At 38.4% G+C, this 21,040-nt stretch overlaps 1 protein-coding gene across 3 annotated transcripts; it reads left to right on the forward strand.

Annotated features, from left to right (window-relative positions):
- Positions 1-6,023: 6,023 nt before the first annotated feature.
- LOC148017712 (uncharacterized) lies at positions 6,024-19,837 on the forward strand. 3 transcript variants are annotated; one of them, XM_087661620.1, is made up of 3 exons: positions 6,024-6,356; positions 15,865-15,942; positions 18,526-19,837. In XM_087661620.1, exon 3 carries the CDS (start codon positions 18,545-18,547, stop codon positions 19,490-19,492), a length of 948 nt encoding a protein of 315 aa, XP_087517746.1. In that variant the 5' UTR covers positions 6,024-6,356; positions 15,865-15,942; positions 18,526-18,544; the 3' UTR covers positions 19,493-19,837. The 3 variants fall into 3 exon arrangements, with proteins under 3 accessions (XP_087517746.1, XP_087517745.1, XP_087517744.1); XM_087661619.1 differs by lacking the exon at positions 15,865-15,942 and having other exon boundaries at positions 6,025-6,357; positions 18,508-19,837; XM_087661618.1 differs by lacking the exon at positions 15,865-15,942 and having other exon boundaries at positions 6,026-6,357.
- The last annotated feature ends 1,203 nt before the right edge of the window (positions 19,838-21,040 follow it).

A 21,040-nucleotide genomic window follows, 5' to 3' on the forward strand; every position in this document is an offset into this window, starting at 1 on the left:
GTACCATCATGCCCTTTGGCAAAAATAAGAGACTCCATTGCAAATTTTCCATACAAGATCTCCAAGGATGACATTGTAACTAAAATCATCAAGCTATCCATAGACTCTTAGTCAAGTTTAGACCATGCAGTGCCACAAGACAAAATAAAATCCATTAGCTATAGTGACAAATGTATATCCTCTATGCCAACAATGCCACATGCATAGTTGTTACCAAGATGGACACATCCTTATCTCTCAATATCATTAGTAAACCATTTTCTATGCAAAGTGACATGGAATTATGCTTGTGAGTCCAAAAACCAATTCCATGACCTCAATATCATAAGTAATGGACCACTCTCTATGTGGAGTGACATGGAATGATGCTTCTAAGTCCAAAAACCAAATCCCTAATAGCCATTATCCATGGCAACCAGGAATCCATCACCAAAATAGGAAACATATACAACATCTCATATCATCACTACCATATGCCTTGATCTCTTCTATATTTACATTGTCATTCTCTTTCTCTTATTAAGATTTTTTCCATTTTGCTTGTTCTTCCACTTTTCTTATTACAAAAGAAGCATTCCACATCCTTCAAGCTATGATGCTTACTTCTTGACTTGCCTCTCTCATAATAGTTCCCCTTTTCATTTTTTTTTTCTTCTCACAGTGAGTGTACTAGAGCTCATTGACCCTACATTATTCTTTATTCACTTCCTCAATGAGCTCTTTGACCTTGCATTATCCTTTTTTCACTTCATCAATGAGTAAACTAATCTTAATATCAGCACTCATAAGACCGCCTATAGGTGTGGAGTTATTAATGGTTATCCTAAAAGTGTCCCAACTCTTAGGCAAGCTGACCATCAAGAACATAGCCTTAACCAAATCATGAAAATCGATCTTCTATGATATCAAATCGTTGAAAATAGTATTAAAGTCATTGAGATCAACAAGTCTTCTCCTCCATGTGGAGATCAACAAGTCACCACAAGCTTCTTCCATGCACCAACTACACCATGTGTCATGTCTTTTACATTAAAATACATGGACTTTGAAAGTGTCAACATGATAATGGAACATGTTAACCCATCCATTTCTTCCCATACATCAACATCCATGTCCTTAGTAGGCATCATTGCATTTGATTGCTTCACCCACTTCTTCTAAACAAATATGTTATATATTGGTTCTCTCTAGTATGGAAATTTGGTACAATCTAGTTTTTCAATATTAAATAATACATTTTTGGATGAAGGATCCATAATAGTTGCAATATATCTTGCATAACAAAATAGCAAGATATGACCAATTCCAAGCTCAAAAGAATATGACTAACTACAATATGTTGCAAAGCCAAGCATCAACTACATCAATATCAAACTAGCCCAAAACTAATGAAAATTTAATGTTTCAACACTCCAAAAATATATGAATTGCTTGTAAATTTTCAATAATTTTTCGTTATTTTCCAAGCACCATAGTCACCCGAGACTAAATGTGTACAAAACTTTTGCATTTCCAATGTAGCCAAAATAATCATTGCACTAAGCGTAATATAGCAAAAACATTCTCTAAAATGACATATGGTTGATGCAAAAGTCAACCACGAAGGTTGGGAAATGGTTCAAAGAATGCCAATGTGAACAAGACTCAAATGAGATAAGATTTAAACCTTAGTTTTGATTTAATAGTGGAAGCAGGGGGCTAAATCGAGGCTAAATCTCAATAGACACCATTTTTTCATGTGGGCCAAGAATATATCCATGATGAGGTCAATCTACTTTCATATGTGCCTAATCATCATTAGCTAGCTCCATCTAGTCTCCTTTCAGATCCTCAATGAGCATGAAAAATCATTTGTTTCTCTCTTTTCTCTCTCTATCAAACTCCTTGTTTAAAGGTCCTACTTAAAGGCCTTACTTGAATCCTCTACTTAAACCCCTAGCTTACAATAAGCAGCCTCCCTGCTTATAGATGACAAGTTGCCTCCTTGCTTAAGCAGGGTTAGTGGATATAATTAATGGTATCCCTATTTTTTGTTATCTTCACTTGTGTATTCATACAAGGGATGTCCACTCATCTATTGGGCATTGGTCTTTACCCCAACATTATTTTAGAAAAAGAAGGATGGCTCCCTAAGACTCTGCATTGACCATAAAGGTTTAATCCAAGTCACTATTAATAATAAATATCCTATCCCTTAGATTGATGAGCTCCTAGAACGGTTGCAAGAAGCCAAAAATATTTTCCAAGATAGATCCTAGATATGGATATTACTAGGTCAAGATCAAAGAAGAAGACATTTCCAAGATAGCCTTTAACACTAGGTATAGATAGTATGAGTTTATCATTCTATCCTTTGTGTAGGAATACATGCCATAGCTAAGTACAATAAATTTGTAAGTAAGTGACTAACTCGGAATGAATCAAAACTCTAATTATTATAAACAAATATACTGGATAGTTGATGCTTTCCTATCCATAGCAAGTTTTGATGGCACATAGAAAATAGATAAAGTGTGCCTGTAGCAATAAAAATGAGCCACAAATTGATATGCTAAATAAAGTATTGCATGCATGCCTTTTTTAAAAGCATACGGTCAAAACAGACCACCGCAAATGTATATTTGGTAGGTCCAAAAATTACATGTAGTATTTAGCATAATGGCATTTTGGGCCACCTCGTTGGGGGGGGGAGGGGAGTCCCCCCTAGACCCGCAAAAAGAGGGGTTCCACCACCTTTGCACTTTACCCTAAGAAGGTTGGTGGGAAAAGTTGCATCACGATAAGGCCTCCAAAAAAAGACATAGTGTAGTAATAACTCTACATATGTATGTAGCACCTAAGATACTATGGTCCCTATAAGATTGTTATGTGTTTAGGAAGGCATGAAGACAAGTTACAACTCCCACTGTATCTTAAGGTTCACAATGTATTTCATGTCAATCTTCTCAAGGCATATGTCCCAAATACCAATCATGTACTAGAATAAAAATCAAATTGTAATCCCCATTTGCAAGGGAATCTCAAGATGCAACCTAAGAGAATTCTTGATACCAAATAGAAAAACCTTAGACATAGGACTATCCAAGAATATCTTGTGCAATGGAAAGACTTCCCTCATCAAGAGGATGCCACTTGGATAGATGAAGCTACTATATGTAAAGACCACCCCAATATCTCTTGAGATGAGGACATCTTGACTCCTCTAAGGGGAAGAGAACATAATGTACCTATAACTGAACCTATTTTATCCATGTAACCAATTTTACTTTAACCCATCTTGACCATCGCAATAATCCCATGAATTTACTTTACTTCTCTTACCACTTTGTTTCAATAGTTTAACTTCATCTTCCACACATGCACATACACACAACTTGTCACTCACACACATGCACATAACAAAAGGGAGAAAGACTTCTTGACTTCATATTAATATATATGTTACACATAAACATGTTGATATGAGGTTGATATATGTATGCATGTATTTTTACATTTACATTATATAAGATTATGACCAATGTTGATATCATAAGTATTTGTAAATGAATGCATAAATATGTTGAGCTGTTGAACTTATTGTAGGTCTTCATTTGTTATTGATCTTTATACTTTAAAAAAAGAAACTCCTAGTTAGAATTGACACTAAGGGTTCTTGGGTAGGGGGTTAAGAGATATGTTTTGAAGAGGTACATTGACATACTTTTAGTGCAAAAAATATGGAACGATAGCATGCGCCTAATAACAAGACAAAGATAATGGAATAAGAAGCATTAATAAGGACAATAACCAAACCAAGATGGCTTGCATGTCTTTCAACCACAACAAAACATGCCAAAAACTCCACAAGCCAAACCAAGATAGTCTACATGTCTTTCAACCACAACAAACATGCCAAAAACTCCACAAACCCAAGTAGTAAAAAGATAAACATTAGATCTAGCATAAAATGTATTGCAAATCTCGCTTGATTTGACTTTGCCTTCATATGAGCTTCTCAATCAATAGATTTCTTTCCCAAGCATCATGCTTATAAAAGGAGAATGTTTATGAGCCACACATTGACGTTCTACACTAACTTACATGAAGGCCCTCTACAATAATTGAGTATAACCATGGCTATTCTTGTAGGTAAATCCAATGTTACCTCAAGAAATAATCACTCAATCTTATTTCTCTTGATTAAGATTTTAAATTTGTTTGCTACCTATTGGGTGAGTAAGGATGGTTGTTATTAAGGCACCACACAATCTCTTCAAATTATTAGGAGATGCTTTTAAAAGAAATGCGATAGCTAAGCTTGCTAATATCTTTCAAATGTGTAAGATATGGTCGGCCTATGAGGCCAAGTTCTAGATGCATGTTTCTAGAAGAGGATACTTGGAAGTTGATATATCCTTCCTTCTTTCAATGGAATACTAAGAGGATTAGAAGACTTTGGACTTGAAAATAATGGATGTCCCACATGTTTTCAATTTATTTTGGGTATTGTCAACCCACTCTTTTCTTTGGTTTCATGTTCTTTAGAGTATTACAAAAACGTGGGCTTATGTATTGTTGTGGGTTGGCAACAATAAAGCCAAGAGGTGAAATTATTTTTCAAGTTCCAAATGGAGAAAAGTAAGACTTGAGAAAAGTAATAAGATGAAAATGTGGACTTATTTCTTTTCGTGGACTTTTAACAACAAAGTCTAGAGGTGGCTGCAATCTTAGCATCACTCAAAGACATCTGTTGGAAACCTTGCTCAAGAATAGGTAAGCTGTCACTATTTTTGGTGGGCCATAGGTCAGTATTTAAATTCCCTTAGACGATGGCAAATGACATATTTTGCTAAGGTGATAGCATCAAAGTTGCATAGACAACGTATTATTGCTCTGTACAAACTCTTAATCTTTTTTAATAATACAACTTACTACATAATTCCAAAAAAGAAAAAAGAAAAGAAAAGAATAGGTTTGCTTCATAAATTGAGTTGGTTTAGGTCGTGAGAAAAGCTTCTTAGGGCCTAGTCATATAGGCCATCAATGTGAGCACCCTATTATCATGGCCAATAATTGTAGAAAGTTCATCAGGTCACCTAGATGAGCAAATTTTCAAGACTTGATCAATATTTAGATGGTAAGAAGGAGGGATAAATTGTTGCCATCTAAATGCAAGGTGTTGATTATTCCATGGAGGAGTTCAATTTTCGAAAAGAACAAAAATTACACCTAGGTGGCTCGTGTTGTGCATCCAAAGATGGAAAGAACATTGTGAGGGTTGCCATCATGGCCATCTTGAGTGGCTAGACCCTCAATACTATCCAAAAAGGAAAATGTGTGCCTTTCCTTATTCTATGAAGAAGAAAATGGCTCCGGTTCCAAAGTTAATCCTCAATCTAGGATGAGAAGGCTTCATGTATCAGCTAATTGAAACTACTTTTCACAACTAGGAGACAATGTTACTTAAAAAGTGAGGTTTAATATGAGGTAAATTGCAAATTTTTTGAAATAAACCATTCGAAAAGTTTAAAGGAAGATTTAAAGTTCATAAAGATGAATCCATATTAGTTATATCTTTGTGAGATGCCATTCAAGGCTTTGGAAAAGAACTCAACAACATAAAGATGAATTCATTTTAGTTATATCTTTGTGAGATGCTAGACAAGGCTTTGGGAATAGTCTAGAAGCATAAAAGTTGAAAGTTTTTACATTGGTAAAGCTTTTCATAACTGCTCGGTTTGGGAGCGAGTCGTGGATCGAGATCGATTAAAGATTCAACACTTCTCTCATTGGTTATGCTTGATGTCAAAGAGTGTTTTGGCATGACCAAGCTCCAAGTTGGGGCACATTTTGATATAAAAACCATAACCATATTCATTATAATAACCATCACCAACACCATCACAATCATCACGACATACATGATGAGCTCATATGAACTTATAACCATATTCATTATAATAACCATCACCAACACCATCACAATCATCACGACGTACATGATGAGCTCATATGAACTTATAACCTGCACGTCTTGAGTGCAATAAGCTCAGACGATGCAGCTGATCTGATGATGAATAATTACCCAAAAAAAAAGGATGATCATGGATCCGGACACTATCTAGCTCCTGATGAGAGGGTCGACATTTGGACAATTCATTTACCTACTGGCTGCTGCTATCCTGTCGTACTAGTCGTCAGGATGACTCATGACCCTCGTGCATGCTGACTCTTCAATGCTGCAGCTTTTAAACGTTTTTGCTCCTTCCCTGTCGCTGCTGTTGCCCGAAGTTCGAACCCGGAGCTTCCCATCATCATCATCATCATCACCATCATGCAGCACAAGCCAAGGCCACTCCTGCTCCTACCTGCCTGGTATGCATCCATCCTGTCCCCCTCTTCCTGCACACATTTTCATGATTTCTGTGGTAGAGCTGCCCTGGCTTCAGTTTTTATTCGAATGTGAGCTTTTCCTCAGATGTCGATTCAAACTTTTGAAATGCAGCTGTGGCTTCATTTTGGCACTTAAATCTCAAAGCAAGCTCCTGGAATGCAGCTGTATAATGTGCCTCTAAATGCAAAAGAGAGCCTTTGAATCAAGGCACTGCAGTAGCGGCTAACAGTATAATCACAGTCTGGATGTGTAAACAGATGTACTTCCTTAGTTAAGAAGGCAATCAGCATTTTGAATGTGTAGCCACATGTGCACACAGCATTCGGTAGTTTGTATGGGAGAACGTGTTGCGGCCTTAAAGCAAGAAAATGGCTGTGGGGATTGGTATTTGTAGATCTGAACGTGTCTCAGAGCAATATCAATTTTGCTGCCTTGCCTTTCAACTTCAGTCCTGGCCTGCATGTAGAATTTCCTCGTTTCAACTCCAAATGAGCCATGCTACTACTTCTGCTGCTCAGCAGCCACTATAAAAATTGTAGAGCTGAGCACTACAGTCAGTATGTTGTGGATCTTTTTGAAGGTATTCATCATCTTCTCTGATATGGTATCATCTGGCTCCATGTACGAACCAGGCCAGAGCAAGTGTTGGTCCCTAAGAACTGTGAGCTCAGTAACTTCAGTATAATTAATGGAAATTGGTTTGGAGGGGCAGCCAATCTCCATTAGTCTTTCTCGTTCCATTGAACATACTGAGCAGTAAACTGAACCTTAACCCCACATCTACCTTTGTGTAGCTTTCCAATGTTTCTTTGAGTATCTAGGCTCAATGCATTCAAGCAAAGGTTTTGTTGTCTCAGTTTCAGGATCATGGATAAGCAATTGCATATTGAATGTGACTACACGAAGGGCTTGCTGTTCAAAGGTGATGGCCTAGTGGTTAACACTCGGGCTCATAATTGTGAGGTGTGACTTCAAGTCTTGCTAGGGTGCATCACTTGGTTGGACACCCAACACCCATATTCACATGATGCTTTTGTGTAAGGCCGATAAGCTCTTGCCTAGTCGAACACCCAGTAGCTCCTTCTCCTCGGTAGGGTCAGCGAGGAGGGTCCTAGTGTGATCGAGTGCTGTTGTTTATTTGGCTCGTTAACTATCCTATATGCATATAGAAAAAATGCCAGTGTGGCTCTTGCCCTCACTCTTGGCTAATATTTGGAGGGAGGGCGCACACCCACACACCCCCCTCCTCCCACAGAACCCTTAGAATACCCCCCCTTTCCCTTCTTTCTTCACTTTGTGGTGGTTTTGGGGTGTGTGTCTTATCTCAGGAATAAATAAGAAAGGCATGCTGTTGACAAAAGGCTGGTTAAAGCTGAAGAGTAAAAGCATAAAACACATTCAAAAATCTTAGTATGCGAAAACGCAAAGGTGAAGAACTTTAGATCATATTTTTCGTCATTCTAGAGATATGTAACTTTAGATGACCTTCAAATCAAAAGATACATTGATAAACTTCTTGAAGTTGAGGCAGATAAACAAAGAAAGGGTCTCTAATTGGGGGAATGTTAGCATGTTTTGAAGCTTACCAATTTAGAGTTAGCTATGGTGTATAAAATTACTCTCACCAACCTTAACCAAATGTGTAATAAATCTGTTCATTCACACTCTAACAAGTGTAATATATATAAATACATGTTGTTCTCTGTCCAAGTGACTTGCAAAAGTGACGTGGGATGTGCGAATTGGGTCCCACGTTGCTATGCATTCCAAACAATGTGTAATACATGCCAATCTTAGTTCCAAGCTGATTCGATCCATTTTACAAGGCCTTAGCCTTGTTCATGCATTAATCCCAACACTTTGCTCTAACTTGTGCACACCCAATCCACCGTCAATCTAAGTATATTCAGACCTGCACTATTGCCATAGCAAACTGGCATTCAATTCATGCCTAATTTCAAAGGGCAATTGCTCCCTACTATATGCCTTCCATTAGGTACAACATTGCATTTTGCTAATTTTTCCATGTGTGTCTTGCGATAGAATGGCTCTATTTTCGCGATTCTATGCAATACAATTGATCCATAAATGCACAAAGACCTTGTTACCTTCAATGTTGGCCTCCAAGCTCAACTGTAGGGTGTTCTAAAATGCATACAGACACATTAGCTTGCAAAACCCTAAAAATGACAGCCGGCATTTGAGACCAATTTCACAGAGCATTTGCTTTGATAGCTGTCATGTGTAGCATAGTCCCACAATGTTGCTCTAACAAACGGAGGGATTTCTTGCAATGAAATTGTGAGAATGACAGTGTTGTTTAGAAAATGCATAAGGCTTTAGATCTCAGAGGAGAAGAGAGGATCTCAGCCCTTGTTTTGTAATAACTTGTTTTGATGAAATTTAGATTAAAAAACAGCAACATATCTTACTTTAAATGGGTCTACAGAGCTGTCCAATGGATTCCCCAAACCAAGAGGAGAAGATTGGCTTTTGTCCTTACTCTAGACACGCTATCAACTCGTGTTCCATGGCTGAAAGTTGCAGTTTTTGTAGTAAAGAAGAGAAGAACGGTTGTCTCCAAACTTGGGTTTCTTAACTGAGGGAGAAAGATACCCCAAATAGGCTAGATTAAGAATCTAACTGAGTAACCAACTACTTCTTAATCAAATCTCGTTTTTGATTAACAGCTAATTAATGCTTGGATCCTTAATCATAAATTGGTTGCTCACTAGATCAAACTTAAGCTCAGGTTCTTCTTTACAACTTAAGTGAGCTTCTTATTGGGCGAAACTTGCAATGTAATCAATTCTAAGGTGTAAACATTCAATCTAATGAAAATTTCATATTGTACTTTGTTTTTTTTACCTTGTCCTTGTACCACATAGCTTGTATACTTCTCCACTGTGTGCCTTGATATCAAATTTGTCACTATCAGTGCAATGGTTTCCATGCCAAGAGTTAGAAGTACTAGAATTAGAGTTTATTTTGATTAAATAATTAAGTCAATTTCTAATTTTGGTAACATATTCCCCTCTTCATACATTGTATTGTATTTATTCTTAATGTATAGTTGTCCATACATGTTACGAAGTACCAAATACATTGCTATTATTTCATGTACTAGCAATGTATAATTGTTTATATATACTTAAGTAACCAAGCACACTGGCAAATGTACAAATGTCTATATATCTCCATGTATTGCTAATGTACTAGCAATGTACAAATTGTTTATATATGTTTCCAAGTAACCAAGTATACTTTTGATTCTCCATACATTGGCAAATGTATAAATGTCTATACATGCAACCAAGAACATTGTTGTTACTCCATGTACTACTATGTATAGTTTTGTAAGATGGTAGTCACCGCACTAGTAAACTATCAATCACAACTATACAAGTCCATAGCTATTAAAGTGGTACTTACTACACTAGTAAATAACCGAGCAGAGTTGTAGAAATGTGAGTGTCTACTATATTAATCGTAGAGGTCTCAAAGCTCATTGTCTACAAAGACAAAAGATACAACAACTCAATAACTTCATTCAGGCAATGCGAATTCCTTCCAAAAGCATCCATATCTTGTCTTAGTGTTATCCAAAGAAAGTCTTAACTACTTTCTCACTAGCATTAGTACCTTGATGCCATGTAACTGTAGACAACTTCTTTTGATACTAAAATCGACCATGCATCTTAAAAAATCTATCCCATTCACATGTCAAACTCAACATAGCATGTGCTATACTTGTTAGAGGTCCAAACACAACAAGTTGTCACAATGAGAGATTCATCCACTCTCGTATAAGATGTTTGATCATCCTCAAAGCTCACACCAATTGTAGGTGCACAAAAACAACCAACCAACATATGCAAAGGCTCTTAACACAAGTCCATGACTAAAACCTACAACATCATAAACATAAAGGTTCTTGCAAGCTATGACTAACTGCACAATTATAGTTTTTGTTACAATGCCAGTGCTCTATTTGATGGCCATCCTAAAGCCATATTTTGTGCAAACATGCATTTTCCAACAACACAAATGGAAGCAATATGTTGAAGTGTATTCCAAAAGGCATAGGAATAGATCCACAAGTAAAGAAACCTCTTATGACTAAATTGTTACATCCATGTAACTTGTATCTATTGTTTGTTCTTCAAGAACCAAAGATATACTAGTTTCCAAATAGTATACTTTGTCAAATTCACGGGTATGTAACATGGGGTTCTTTGCCAAAGCTAGGGTAGTATAGTTATCCATGCATAGCTCTGTGGGTCCTATCTCTTTGTGGGTTCTGTCTGTGGAAAGTCAATCTCTGCCAACATTCTGTGGAGCCAAACTTCCTCATAGGTGGTAGGGGAGAGGGCGGATACTCAGTCTCCATAGAAGATAACACCATGGTATTGTGCTTCTTGTTGCTCCATGAGATGGCTCCTAATCCAAGGGAGAAGGCAAAACTTGTAGTGGAATGTTGAGTGTTGACATCTCTAGCCTAGTTAAGTCACTCCATCCTGCTAAAGTGACTCCCATGTCGTACATGATCTTGTAGGATTTGATTCCCTAGATAACGCAAGATGCATAAAGTAGTCGTTTACTAAGCTTGCAAAGGAGTCCAACAAGACACTTGTATCTAGTGACATCAAGAAGGGGATATCTTGTGATAGAAAGTTAGGACTCAGGGTCCATGCAGTAGGATATGGGATACACATTTATAATTCAAGTACAAGTCAATGTGAACTAGCTTAAATAGTGTGGAGGCCTGTCGATGTTGTTTGCCTGAGGATGGAAAAGGAATGAAGTTTAAGTCCTTCAGTGGTGCACAAGATAGGCTGAAAGCTTTGACTTTCATTTACTAGTTTGATGTAGCCTATTTAGGAGGAAACTTAATTAAATCCTCTAAGATTTGGAAAGCAACCCACTTTCTTGAAGGGAAATGCATTGCAGTGGTGGCCTATAGTCTTGATGTAAGGTAGAGTACCGTCACCGTGGATATAGTTCAAGTAAATGTTTGCATTGGATTGGTTGACAAGTAATTTTGAGGTGGATATCATGGCAAATTGGAATAAACTTGATGCAAAGGAATGCAAGAATTTAGAGCAATACAATAAGAAGTTTTGGGATACATTGCTACCTGTCACTTCTTATTGTTAGGTACCCCTTCATGAGTAAGTGGAAAAATACGTATGTGGGCTGCCCAAAGAAATCAGGGTTTTTACATTAAGCCCACTATGTCTAGCATATCTCAGTTTATAGAAACTGCTGCTATAGTTGATACTTTGTTGTGTGGGAAGGATTCGGGCTTCCAAGAGAATGGGGAGTAGCTGAATAAAAAGTGGTCAAAGGTTGAGAAAAGGGGTAGATCTGAAAATTAGCATGAAAAGAGGCCAGAATAGTAAAGAAAGGGTTGGAAATCATTGACACAAGGTAGAGAATTGATAGTTGCAAATAAAGGCTTCATATATGAACAAGAAGTACACATTGCAAAGGACTGTCCTAATAGGTAGCAAGCTGAAAAATCAGAAAGTTAGGGAGATCCTAAGGAAGAGAAGCCCAAAATATTAGTTGGTTTGGTGCACGATGTTGTTAATGATCAATCCAATGATGATGCTACTGAGTTATATAGAGCATGGGGCAAAATTAGAGGTCAGCATGCATTGATATTCTTTGATAATGGTGCATATGCCAACTTCATCTTTGTAGGCATGACAACCCGTCTAGGCATTAGAGAGGATGAGATGGGATCCATGGGAAAGTTGGAATGGCATGCAAGGGCCATGCAGAGCTTGTCACACCACTCATTGAAAAGCTTCGGTTGCACATTTAGGGATATGTGGATAGCGAAGAGTTTTTTATTGCTCCACTTGAGGGTTGTGATGTTTTGCTTGGTATGCCATGGTGCCATCGTATGCATGCAGTGATGGATTTACATGTGAAAGCGATCACTATTCAGCATAAGGGCAAGACCAAGATACTTTATGTAAAGTGAAAGGGGAATCTATCCTTGTTGTATCGGCTGCTGCCATTTCAAAAGTAATGAAAAATCACTTTTTAGTGCACTTGGTTTTTACTAAAGATAAGGCTCATAATGAAAAAGTTGGGAATATGTCAAAGTTAGAGAGGGATCACATTTCATTTTTGAAAATGTATGCTAATTGCTTCTCTTGGTGACTTCCAGAGCAGCTGCCACTTGAACGGTCTAAAAATCATGGCATAGATCTTATCCTTGGAAGTAGCCCACCTGATAGGCCACTCTACAGAGTCAGTGTAGCCCAGTAGGAGATTATGAGTCAAGTGAATGAGCTGTTAGAAAAAGGGCTGATTCAGCCCAATTCATCTTCTTTTTGTTCTTCAGTGCTTTTGGTGCAAATAAGGACGGTTCTGGTGTATGTGCATTGACTATGGTGCTTTGAATAGAATCATGATAAAGAATTGGTTTCTGAGCCCTCGGATCGATGATGTTATGGATAGATTGCAAGGGGCAGCCATATTCAGCTGTATAGATTTGAAAAGTGGGTATCATTAGATATGCATTAGATTGGAGGATGCGCCTAAAACAACTTTCAAGCATCTTCAGGCTACATAGAGGATTTGTGGACACTTTCTTTGATGACATGATTGTCTATTCAAAGAATGAGGTGGAGCATAGAAAGCATTTGGACATTGTGTTCAATGAGCTACATAAGCACAAGTTGGTCATTAATGACAAGAAAAGTGAATTCTTTTTGCATGAAATCCACGTTTGGGGCATATTGTATTGGGTGATGGTATTTGTATAAACCTTGCAAAGGTTGAGGCTGTATGCTTATAGGCACCTTTGAAGATTGTACATCAGATCCGCAGCTTCTTGGGTTTATGTTCTTACTACAGGAAGTATGTAAGCATGTTTGTTGAAATTGCATCTCCATTGCATGGTTTGCAAAAGAAAAATGTGCCATTTAGATGGACAATAGTGGAAATTTCAGCCTTTGAAAAGTTAAAGAAAATGACTTGAGATCTTGTGCTTGTGTTGCTTGATCTAAGGAATCATTTGTGGTTTAGTGTAATGCATATGGAAACAACATTGGAGTTGTTTTAATGCAAGATGGCCAAGTTGTGGTTATGAGAGCTATCTTCTCCACGGTATAGAGAGAAAATTTCACTGTTTACTTGGAACATTACTTGTTAGGGGCTGATTTTATAGTGTAGACAAACCTTCAGACTTTGAGATACTTTCTGACGCAGACACACTTGTTAGAGAAGCATATGAGATAGGCAGACTTTCCCTCTATATTTCATTTTCAGATTGTACATATTGATGATACAAAGAATGTTGTGGTTGATGCATTGTCACGTAAGTCTCAGATTTCAGCTGTCAACATGGTTTATCACACTAAGTTGGTTGCCGTGAAGGAGCAGTATGTTGCTGATTCAAACTTTGCTAATGTTTATGATAAGCTTTGCAATGGCCAAAGGCATGAGCACTTTGTGTTTAGAGATGGGTTTTTGATGATGCATGGATAACTGTGTGTCACAAAGCAATTGAGGTCTAGAGTGATCGTTGAAAGTCATATTTTTCATATGCAGGAGGACATGGAGATATTGATATCACAGTCAAAGGAGTGGAGCACTTTTTTAAATGTCCAGCTTTGAGCCATGATGTAGAGTAGTTTGTTAGGACATGCATCATATGTTAGAAGGTTAAGCATGATAGGCAAAAGATGTCGGGTTTGTTACATTTCTTGTCTTTTCCAGATAGGCCTTGGCAGAGTATTGCTATAGATTTTATGTTAGAGCTTCCTAGGACACCTATAGGGAATGATGGGAGATTGACTATTATTTGTAGGTTTAGCAAACATGCCCATTTCATTCCGGTGAGGAAAAAAATAAAGGCTGATGATATGGGACGATTGTTTTTACGGTACATCTTTAAATATCATGGTATGCCAAAGTTGATCGTTAGTGATTGAGATCCTCGGATGACCAGTTTATTTTGAAAGGGGTTGTTTGAGAATATGGATACTACATTGAAATTCTTATCATCGTTCTATTTGCAGATAAATGGTTAGTCCGAAGAGATAAATTCCACAATGTTGGATCTTTTGAGGTGCTATGTATTAGACTACAAGACATAGTGGGTCTATTTGAAGTGATCGAGGGTGGCAAGAAGGTACCACCTATTTTGTAGACTAAAGATAAGATCTTTGAGGCTAATCGCTATGTGGAAAACTTGGATGCAGCTTATGCAAAGATAAAGTATACACTTTAGAGATCACAGGAAAAGTAAAATAAGGTAGTTGATCGCCATAGATGTGCTTTGCAGTTTACAAAGGGCGATTATATATTGGTGCATTTTGAAAAGGCAAGGTTGAAAAAGATGAAAGGAAGAGAGTGATTGTATTTGAAGTTAAGTATGAGATACTATGGGGCCTTGCAAGTTTTGGAGAAGATCAGCGATGTGACATATTGGCTGAAATTGCCTCCACATTGGCGGATACACAATGCCTTTCATGTTAATTTGTTGAGGCTTGTTCGTGGTGATGTATTTGAGGATGTATCTGTTGAAATTGAGCCTGAGCTTGAGAAGCTCGATGAGATCTTGGTACCCAAGTAGATTTTGGCACATAAGGAAAGAAAGGTTAGAGGTAAAGTTTCCAAGAGATATTTAGTGAAGTTTCAAAACTATTCATGAATGGATGCAAAGTGGATGGAAGAAGATGACTTGGCAAACCATCCTTAGTTGTTGCAGCTTTACCTAGATGCCTTTCAGTTAGAGCCGAATTTAGTTCGGGCTTAGCTAAGTTCAGAGCAGAGCAAGGGTTTAGAGTTGTGCCTGATGCTTAAGGGGAATGTAGCACTTTCACTCTATCAGTTATGGATATCTCTCGTGTGTAGTGGATCTCGGATGTATTTAGCATGTATCCAAGGAACTGTGCTAATATGTGTGCCATGAGGTCACTACTCAGTGTACTAGTCATTGTGAGATGTATGCAGATGAGTATGAGTTTCACCTGGGCACAAAAACTATACTATTGCATCAGTTCATGCTCAGTTTGAGATAAGTCTCTCTGATTAGTTAGAGATTAGTTTATTGTCACTTTTGGATCGGTTTTATATCAGTTTTTGATCAGTTTTTTGCACTCAGTTTGTGATCAGCTTGGGATCACATTTGCAGCACTTAGTGACTAGTTTTCAAATCAGTTTATGATCAGATTATGCTCAGTTTTCAATGGTTTTTAGCTAGTTCCATGGACGGTAGCATGTTAGTCAATGCCATTGACAGTTTCAGCATGATTTATGTTAAGTTTATGCTTTACTATGGCTATGAAGTTAGAATAGTTGAGAAACATGAGTTATGGATGCATCCAATGGGTTTCTAGTAACAATTCTAGACTCTTTTTTAGTTTTATTTGATGTTTATGCTGGCTGGAAAATTTCAGTAAGTTTTGGGGGTATATAGCATGGTTAGACAATAGTGACCAATGTTGTGATTGTGATGCCTTACGGAAATTCCAGTGCAGTACACTTTTGCTTTGGCACAATGCAATGCAATTGAGGACGATTGCAAGGATTTAAAGGGGAAGGTTTGTCACGAGGACATGGAATATTTGAGATGGTTTAATCTTGCTAGTAACATTTGATTATTTTAACAATCAAATGTGCAAGATTGCATTGCACATGTGATGCACATGGTAGTTATTTCATGGTTGATAACCAAGGACTTCAAGGACAGACTCGAAACATTATTTTGCTCCATTTCTAACAAATTGCATGGTGCATCACATATCAAGACCAATCGATGCTGCAAAATAGCTACATATTACTAAAGAAGTCTAAAGAGTAAATGTTTGAAGGTTGAAGTACATATCATGAAAGAGTTAAGGTCCAAGTTGCAAGGGCGATAGTAGATACAAATGTCAAGTCGAGCTGGGCTAAAACGGTCACTTGGCAGCAGCAGGCAGGCTGGAATGCGGTGTTCCTTACAACACTCCCTACAGTTGGAATGCCCCGGTCCCCCCAAGTTGAAACGCTTTCAAGAATGGGATAGGGAAGGTTCCACCAAGTTGCATGCATTCCCATTCCGGACAGTCAGGGAATGGCCCTGTTTAAGAGGCCCCATTCCCACCTTTCTGTGTTGCTATGCAGCTAGGGATGCTTAATTTGTGATCTCCCACTGCTGGGGGGTTGTTGCAGCATTCTGGGGAACTGGGACTTTGCCTTTGATCATGTACCAATATTGGTATATCTCCAGGTTGGGCTTGACGGATATCTTCCAGAAAGAATAATTGTCTTTTGCCAATCTAATGCTGATTATAAATATGGAAGCCATGTGCTAGGTATTTATGGAGGCAAATGTAAATGTGTTGTGAAATGCAGGGTTTTCAGCAAAAACCAGAGCAGCTTGAAGGCTGTGGGAAACATCACGTGAGGGCATTCTTGAGTGAAAATGGCCGGTGAGAGCAGGTATTAGAAATAGAAAATGCAGCAAGGCTCCTATGAACAATGACCATTCACCTTGCAAGCAAGCTTCAACAGAGGATAGAGTCTCTGCTTTGATACCATGATGGAAACAAAGGTGTTACATAGCGGGTCGAATGATAATACAAAGAGGGGGAAGGTAGAAGCGAGAATTGATGAACAGAGAATTGAGTGCATTGTACAGAAGCTGCCTACAAATAGGCAAGAAATGAGGATTAGAATGACCTGTAAACTGCATGACTAGTAAATGTGCTGAACTTGGCGGCCAGATAAATGGCTAGTGCCAAGGCCCAAATAAGAACTCATAATACAAAAGGCCAGGAAATGGTCCTATAATGATGTTGAAGATAAACTCTCAAAATAAAAGACGAACTGGATCATATGAAGAAAGAGAACCATTTGAGTGCTACTGAACATTAGAAGTCAAGACAACTTTGAAAGTTGCTTGAGCTTCTCCTTGATTAGCTTACTGAATTCAGTGTGGAGTTCTTAGGGTATTGTCCCTTAGAAGGGCCCAACTCATCATGATAAGAACATTCCTTTCCACTTTCACACTGTTTGTTCTCTTCTAAGAGATATAGCCTCTAATCTGCCTCACCAGCCAATCTGTTTTGGGGGATGCTTATTTGAAGAATTTTATACTTTGGGTAGAGCGGCGGATGCTCACTAGAGCTTGAAAGACTTCTACAGCCAGTATCATGATTGATTCAAGGTGTGAAGGAATCAACTATCACAGGTTGATTCCTATTAAGGATTCTGATTGGGTGAACTTTACGCCCTAGAGAAGCCTGCTATATTTGGAAAGATAGAAGATTTGAACCATAACTTGGACTTGAAAGATGTGTTAACCACATCATATGAGAAAACTCTACCTGACCTTGTTCATCTTAATGATACACTGCGATAGTATTATCACAGGATTTTACCTTTTATCAAGGAGATACTCACGACCAAGTCTATAGTGCAGGAGCTTCCCAGTTCTTGAAACAAGGTGGAGGTTGCCTGTGTGTAGAGTTGATGATGTTGTGCTAATAGCTTGGATTGTGGAAGGTGTGTTAGTGCTGTCATACAAGTAAGCTTTACCTGACTCTGTTGATTTTAATGATACATTGAGCCTTAATGAAACAAGGTGGAGGTTGCCTGTGTACAGTTGATGCATGTTGTGTTCTCTATTGATTGCAGCAGAGCCAGTGGTTCACAATTTATGTTTGTTCAATTGCCTATACACTATACCACTTTATTATGAACAGGTTCATCATGTATAACAGAGAGCCTTATGACCAGATCTTTAGTGCAGGTAGCACCGATTATTTAGTGGGCTCTTATTTGCCCTGAAACAAGTTGGAGGAACACTAACAGGCATAAGAAATTGGGAAGTGTAAGAAATTGGTAAAACGTGTCTATGAGAAAGTGCTAACCTTGCGGCACTAGCGAAGAAGATTAACTTGTGTGGATTTTTCTGCTTTCTCATGCCTTGTCAATTTCTCTAGCTTTAAATGAAGCTCATCTGTTGAACGCCAACATTAGATTTTATCATGTTTATGTTGAAGCTGCTCACTTGCTCAATTAACCTGTCTGATATTCCCAAAGATGCAAGTTTTTGACTTGTGATTTGTAATCATCCCTCTTATCTATTCTTTGAAATGTTCTGCAATCTGTCCACTTGACAGAACCGTTTGCTGTCTCAGGCATCATTCCTGATCAACTATGGGCAGCAAGTTGGGAAGGTACGCAGATGTAGTGGATGAAGAAAAGAAACTTCAACAGCTGCAGGAAGCTGAAGGCTCAGACTTCCCAGGAGACGACTACCATCCCTCTGATCGAAAGCAGTGGATGAAAATATTAGACCCCAGCAAAGCCAGAGTATGTGACATAGTTTGGCCGGGTACACATGATTCTGCAACTGACAAAGTAGGTATACCATATACAACAAGACCTTTTGCCCAATGCCAAAGTCTTTCCATCTACAGACAGCTGCTGCATGGAGTGCGTGTACTCGATATCAGGGTAGGAAAGGATGGTTTTATTTATCATGGAGTGCTGGCAAGCTACAAGATTGATGTTGTGATAAGTGATGTGAAACGATTCCTTAGCGAGACAACATCAGAATTTATTGTGCTTGAGATCCGTACCGAGTATGGCCATGAAGATCCATCAGATCTAGACACATGGTTGATAAATCAGCTTAAAGACAGTCTTATCCCTCAAGATGTGACTGCATTTGGGAAGACATTAAATGAGCTGCTTCCCAGAAGAGTGTTTTGTGTTTGGGAGCCACGGGAAGCACCTGTTCCTTCTCCTGGGAGCTTACTTTGGAGCTGTGCATACCTCAGAGATAATTGGACGAATACAGACCTTCCATACACAAAATTCCACAACAACATGATGTATCTTGCTTTTCAGCCACCGGTAAACATGAGAAACTACTTCTACAGAGTTGAAAACACATGCACCCCACAAGAAACCAGTGCTGTGGTTTGTGTAAAGCCAGTAACCGCACGCATTCAACCTTATGCCCGGCTTTTTATTTCACAGGCCTTCAAGCAGGGCCTTGGTGACCGGTTACAAATTTTCTCATCAGACTTCATTGAGGATGATTTTATTGATGCTTGCATTGGAGCAACAGTTGCCAGGATAAAGGGTGTTGGTTTTTGATTATGCAGAGTAGACTAGCATGCACCTCTCTTTCTTGTACATTCATTCTGCTTGCGATTGCCAAGCATAGCACCTGGTGACCAAAATCACCCTGTAGACACAGATGCTCTCATCAAGCCTTGATGTGCTTTCCTTTCTTCCTTGATATGCAATCAAACCGGAAAGGCTGAGGCTACTTTGCGCGTCTCGCTCTATTTCTCCTATGATTTTAATGGTGTTGAGCTCTCTGTAACTTGTTTCTGCTCCATAAGGCATTGATGCCCAATTGTTCCTCCCCATTATGGAGGGAGATGTGAATTCATTAAATTGCTGCAAAAGGAAGAAGGACTTATCCTGTTATTTATATTTCTCAAGCATTGACAGTGATCCTTATACTCTAGACTGGGAGGTGGTCATGGCCTTTTATTAAAACTATGAGGTCTGCCTTAAAATTAATTAATTAATTAATTGTGTGCAGGGGGAGGGGGAGGGGATGTGCCGTCCTGGAGGTATGTAGCTGCTAGATTGACAAGACTGATTTCAAGATCCAAGAACTGGTCTTGAAGTTAGCAGGTTTCAAGATCCTCCCAAATACCAGTTCTTCATCTTAACAAGATTGTTCAATGAGCAAAACATGTCTGAACAAGCATTAAGTACTCACTGAATTTATCGCTTAAAATCTTATATAGGTTTGTGTCTATCTTTTTAAAAGAGTTCTACGAAGAAGATGAAGCTTGTATATTCTATGTCCCTGTGAAAAGATCCTCCTGATTGAGCAATATAAGTTATTAGTATATACTAACTCAAACAAGTTACATGCGCTAGTACTCAACTTTGTCCCAAGGATAGTAGGGTAAGAGCGAGTAGGTTATAGCTAAACCACAAGAACAACATACTTTACAAGGCAACAAGAATTCCTTTAGGACGCTTCGTGCTAGTCCACCAACTTTAGCTGCTCCCCTTAGTGAAAATCTTGGGCCAAAAAAGGTGACTCCCAAGTATACGTATTCCCTTACCTACTCCACTACATCCCCTTCGAATATGAAATGATACATAGGTTGGGTCACCCATGTTGTCCAGGTATTGAATACCAACACTTTGGCTTTCCAAAGGTTCACTGTGAGGTCTCTGTCCCTACAAAAAGCATGTAATGCATCCAAGTGGGGATGCAAATTCTCTAGTTTGTGCTCTTCTATTGTCCCATCTCAGCCTATGCCCTAAGATCATGTTCCAAAATGGATCATTTTAACTTGGCCAATGTGTGGTTTACCACGATGGTCACGTAGTTACTAGGGATCCAAAGATCAATGCCTTTAAATAGTGGAATTATGGTATAGTCTACAACATATAGAGAAACTAAGTACAATCTAATAAAAATTTGAGCAAAAAGAGCACACTAATTGTTGCCTTGAGCTTAAGGGAAAAATGGAGTCTTTATCTTGAGCTTGAGCTAAAGACAAAATCAACCCTAGTTTTGAAAATGAAAGATTCGAGTGAAACTTTGGCATAGGAGTTCCTAGGTTAGTTCTTGAGATTGGTGGCAAGGTTTTTGCAAGTTAAAATTTGGCA

This window comes from Lygodium microphyllum, chromosome 21 (assembly GCF_053477565.2).
Source record: "Lygodium microphyllum isolate KBCC chromosome 21, Lygodium_microphyllum_v1.1.10, whole genome shotgun sequence".
Lineage (NCBI taxonomy): Eukaryota > Viridiplantae > Streptophyta > Polypodiopsida > Schizaeales > Lygodiaceae > Lygodium > Lygodium microphyllum.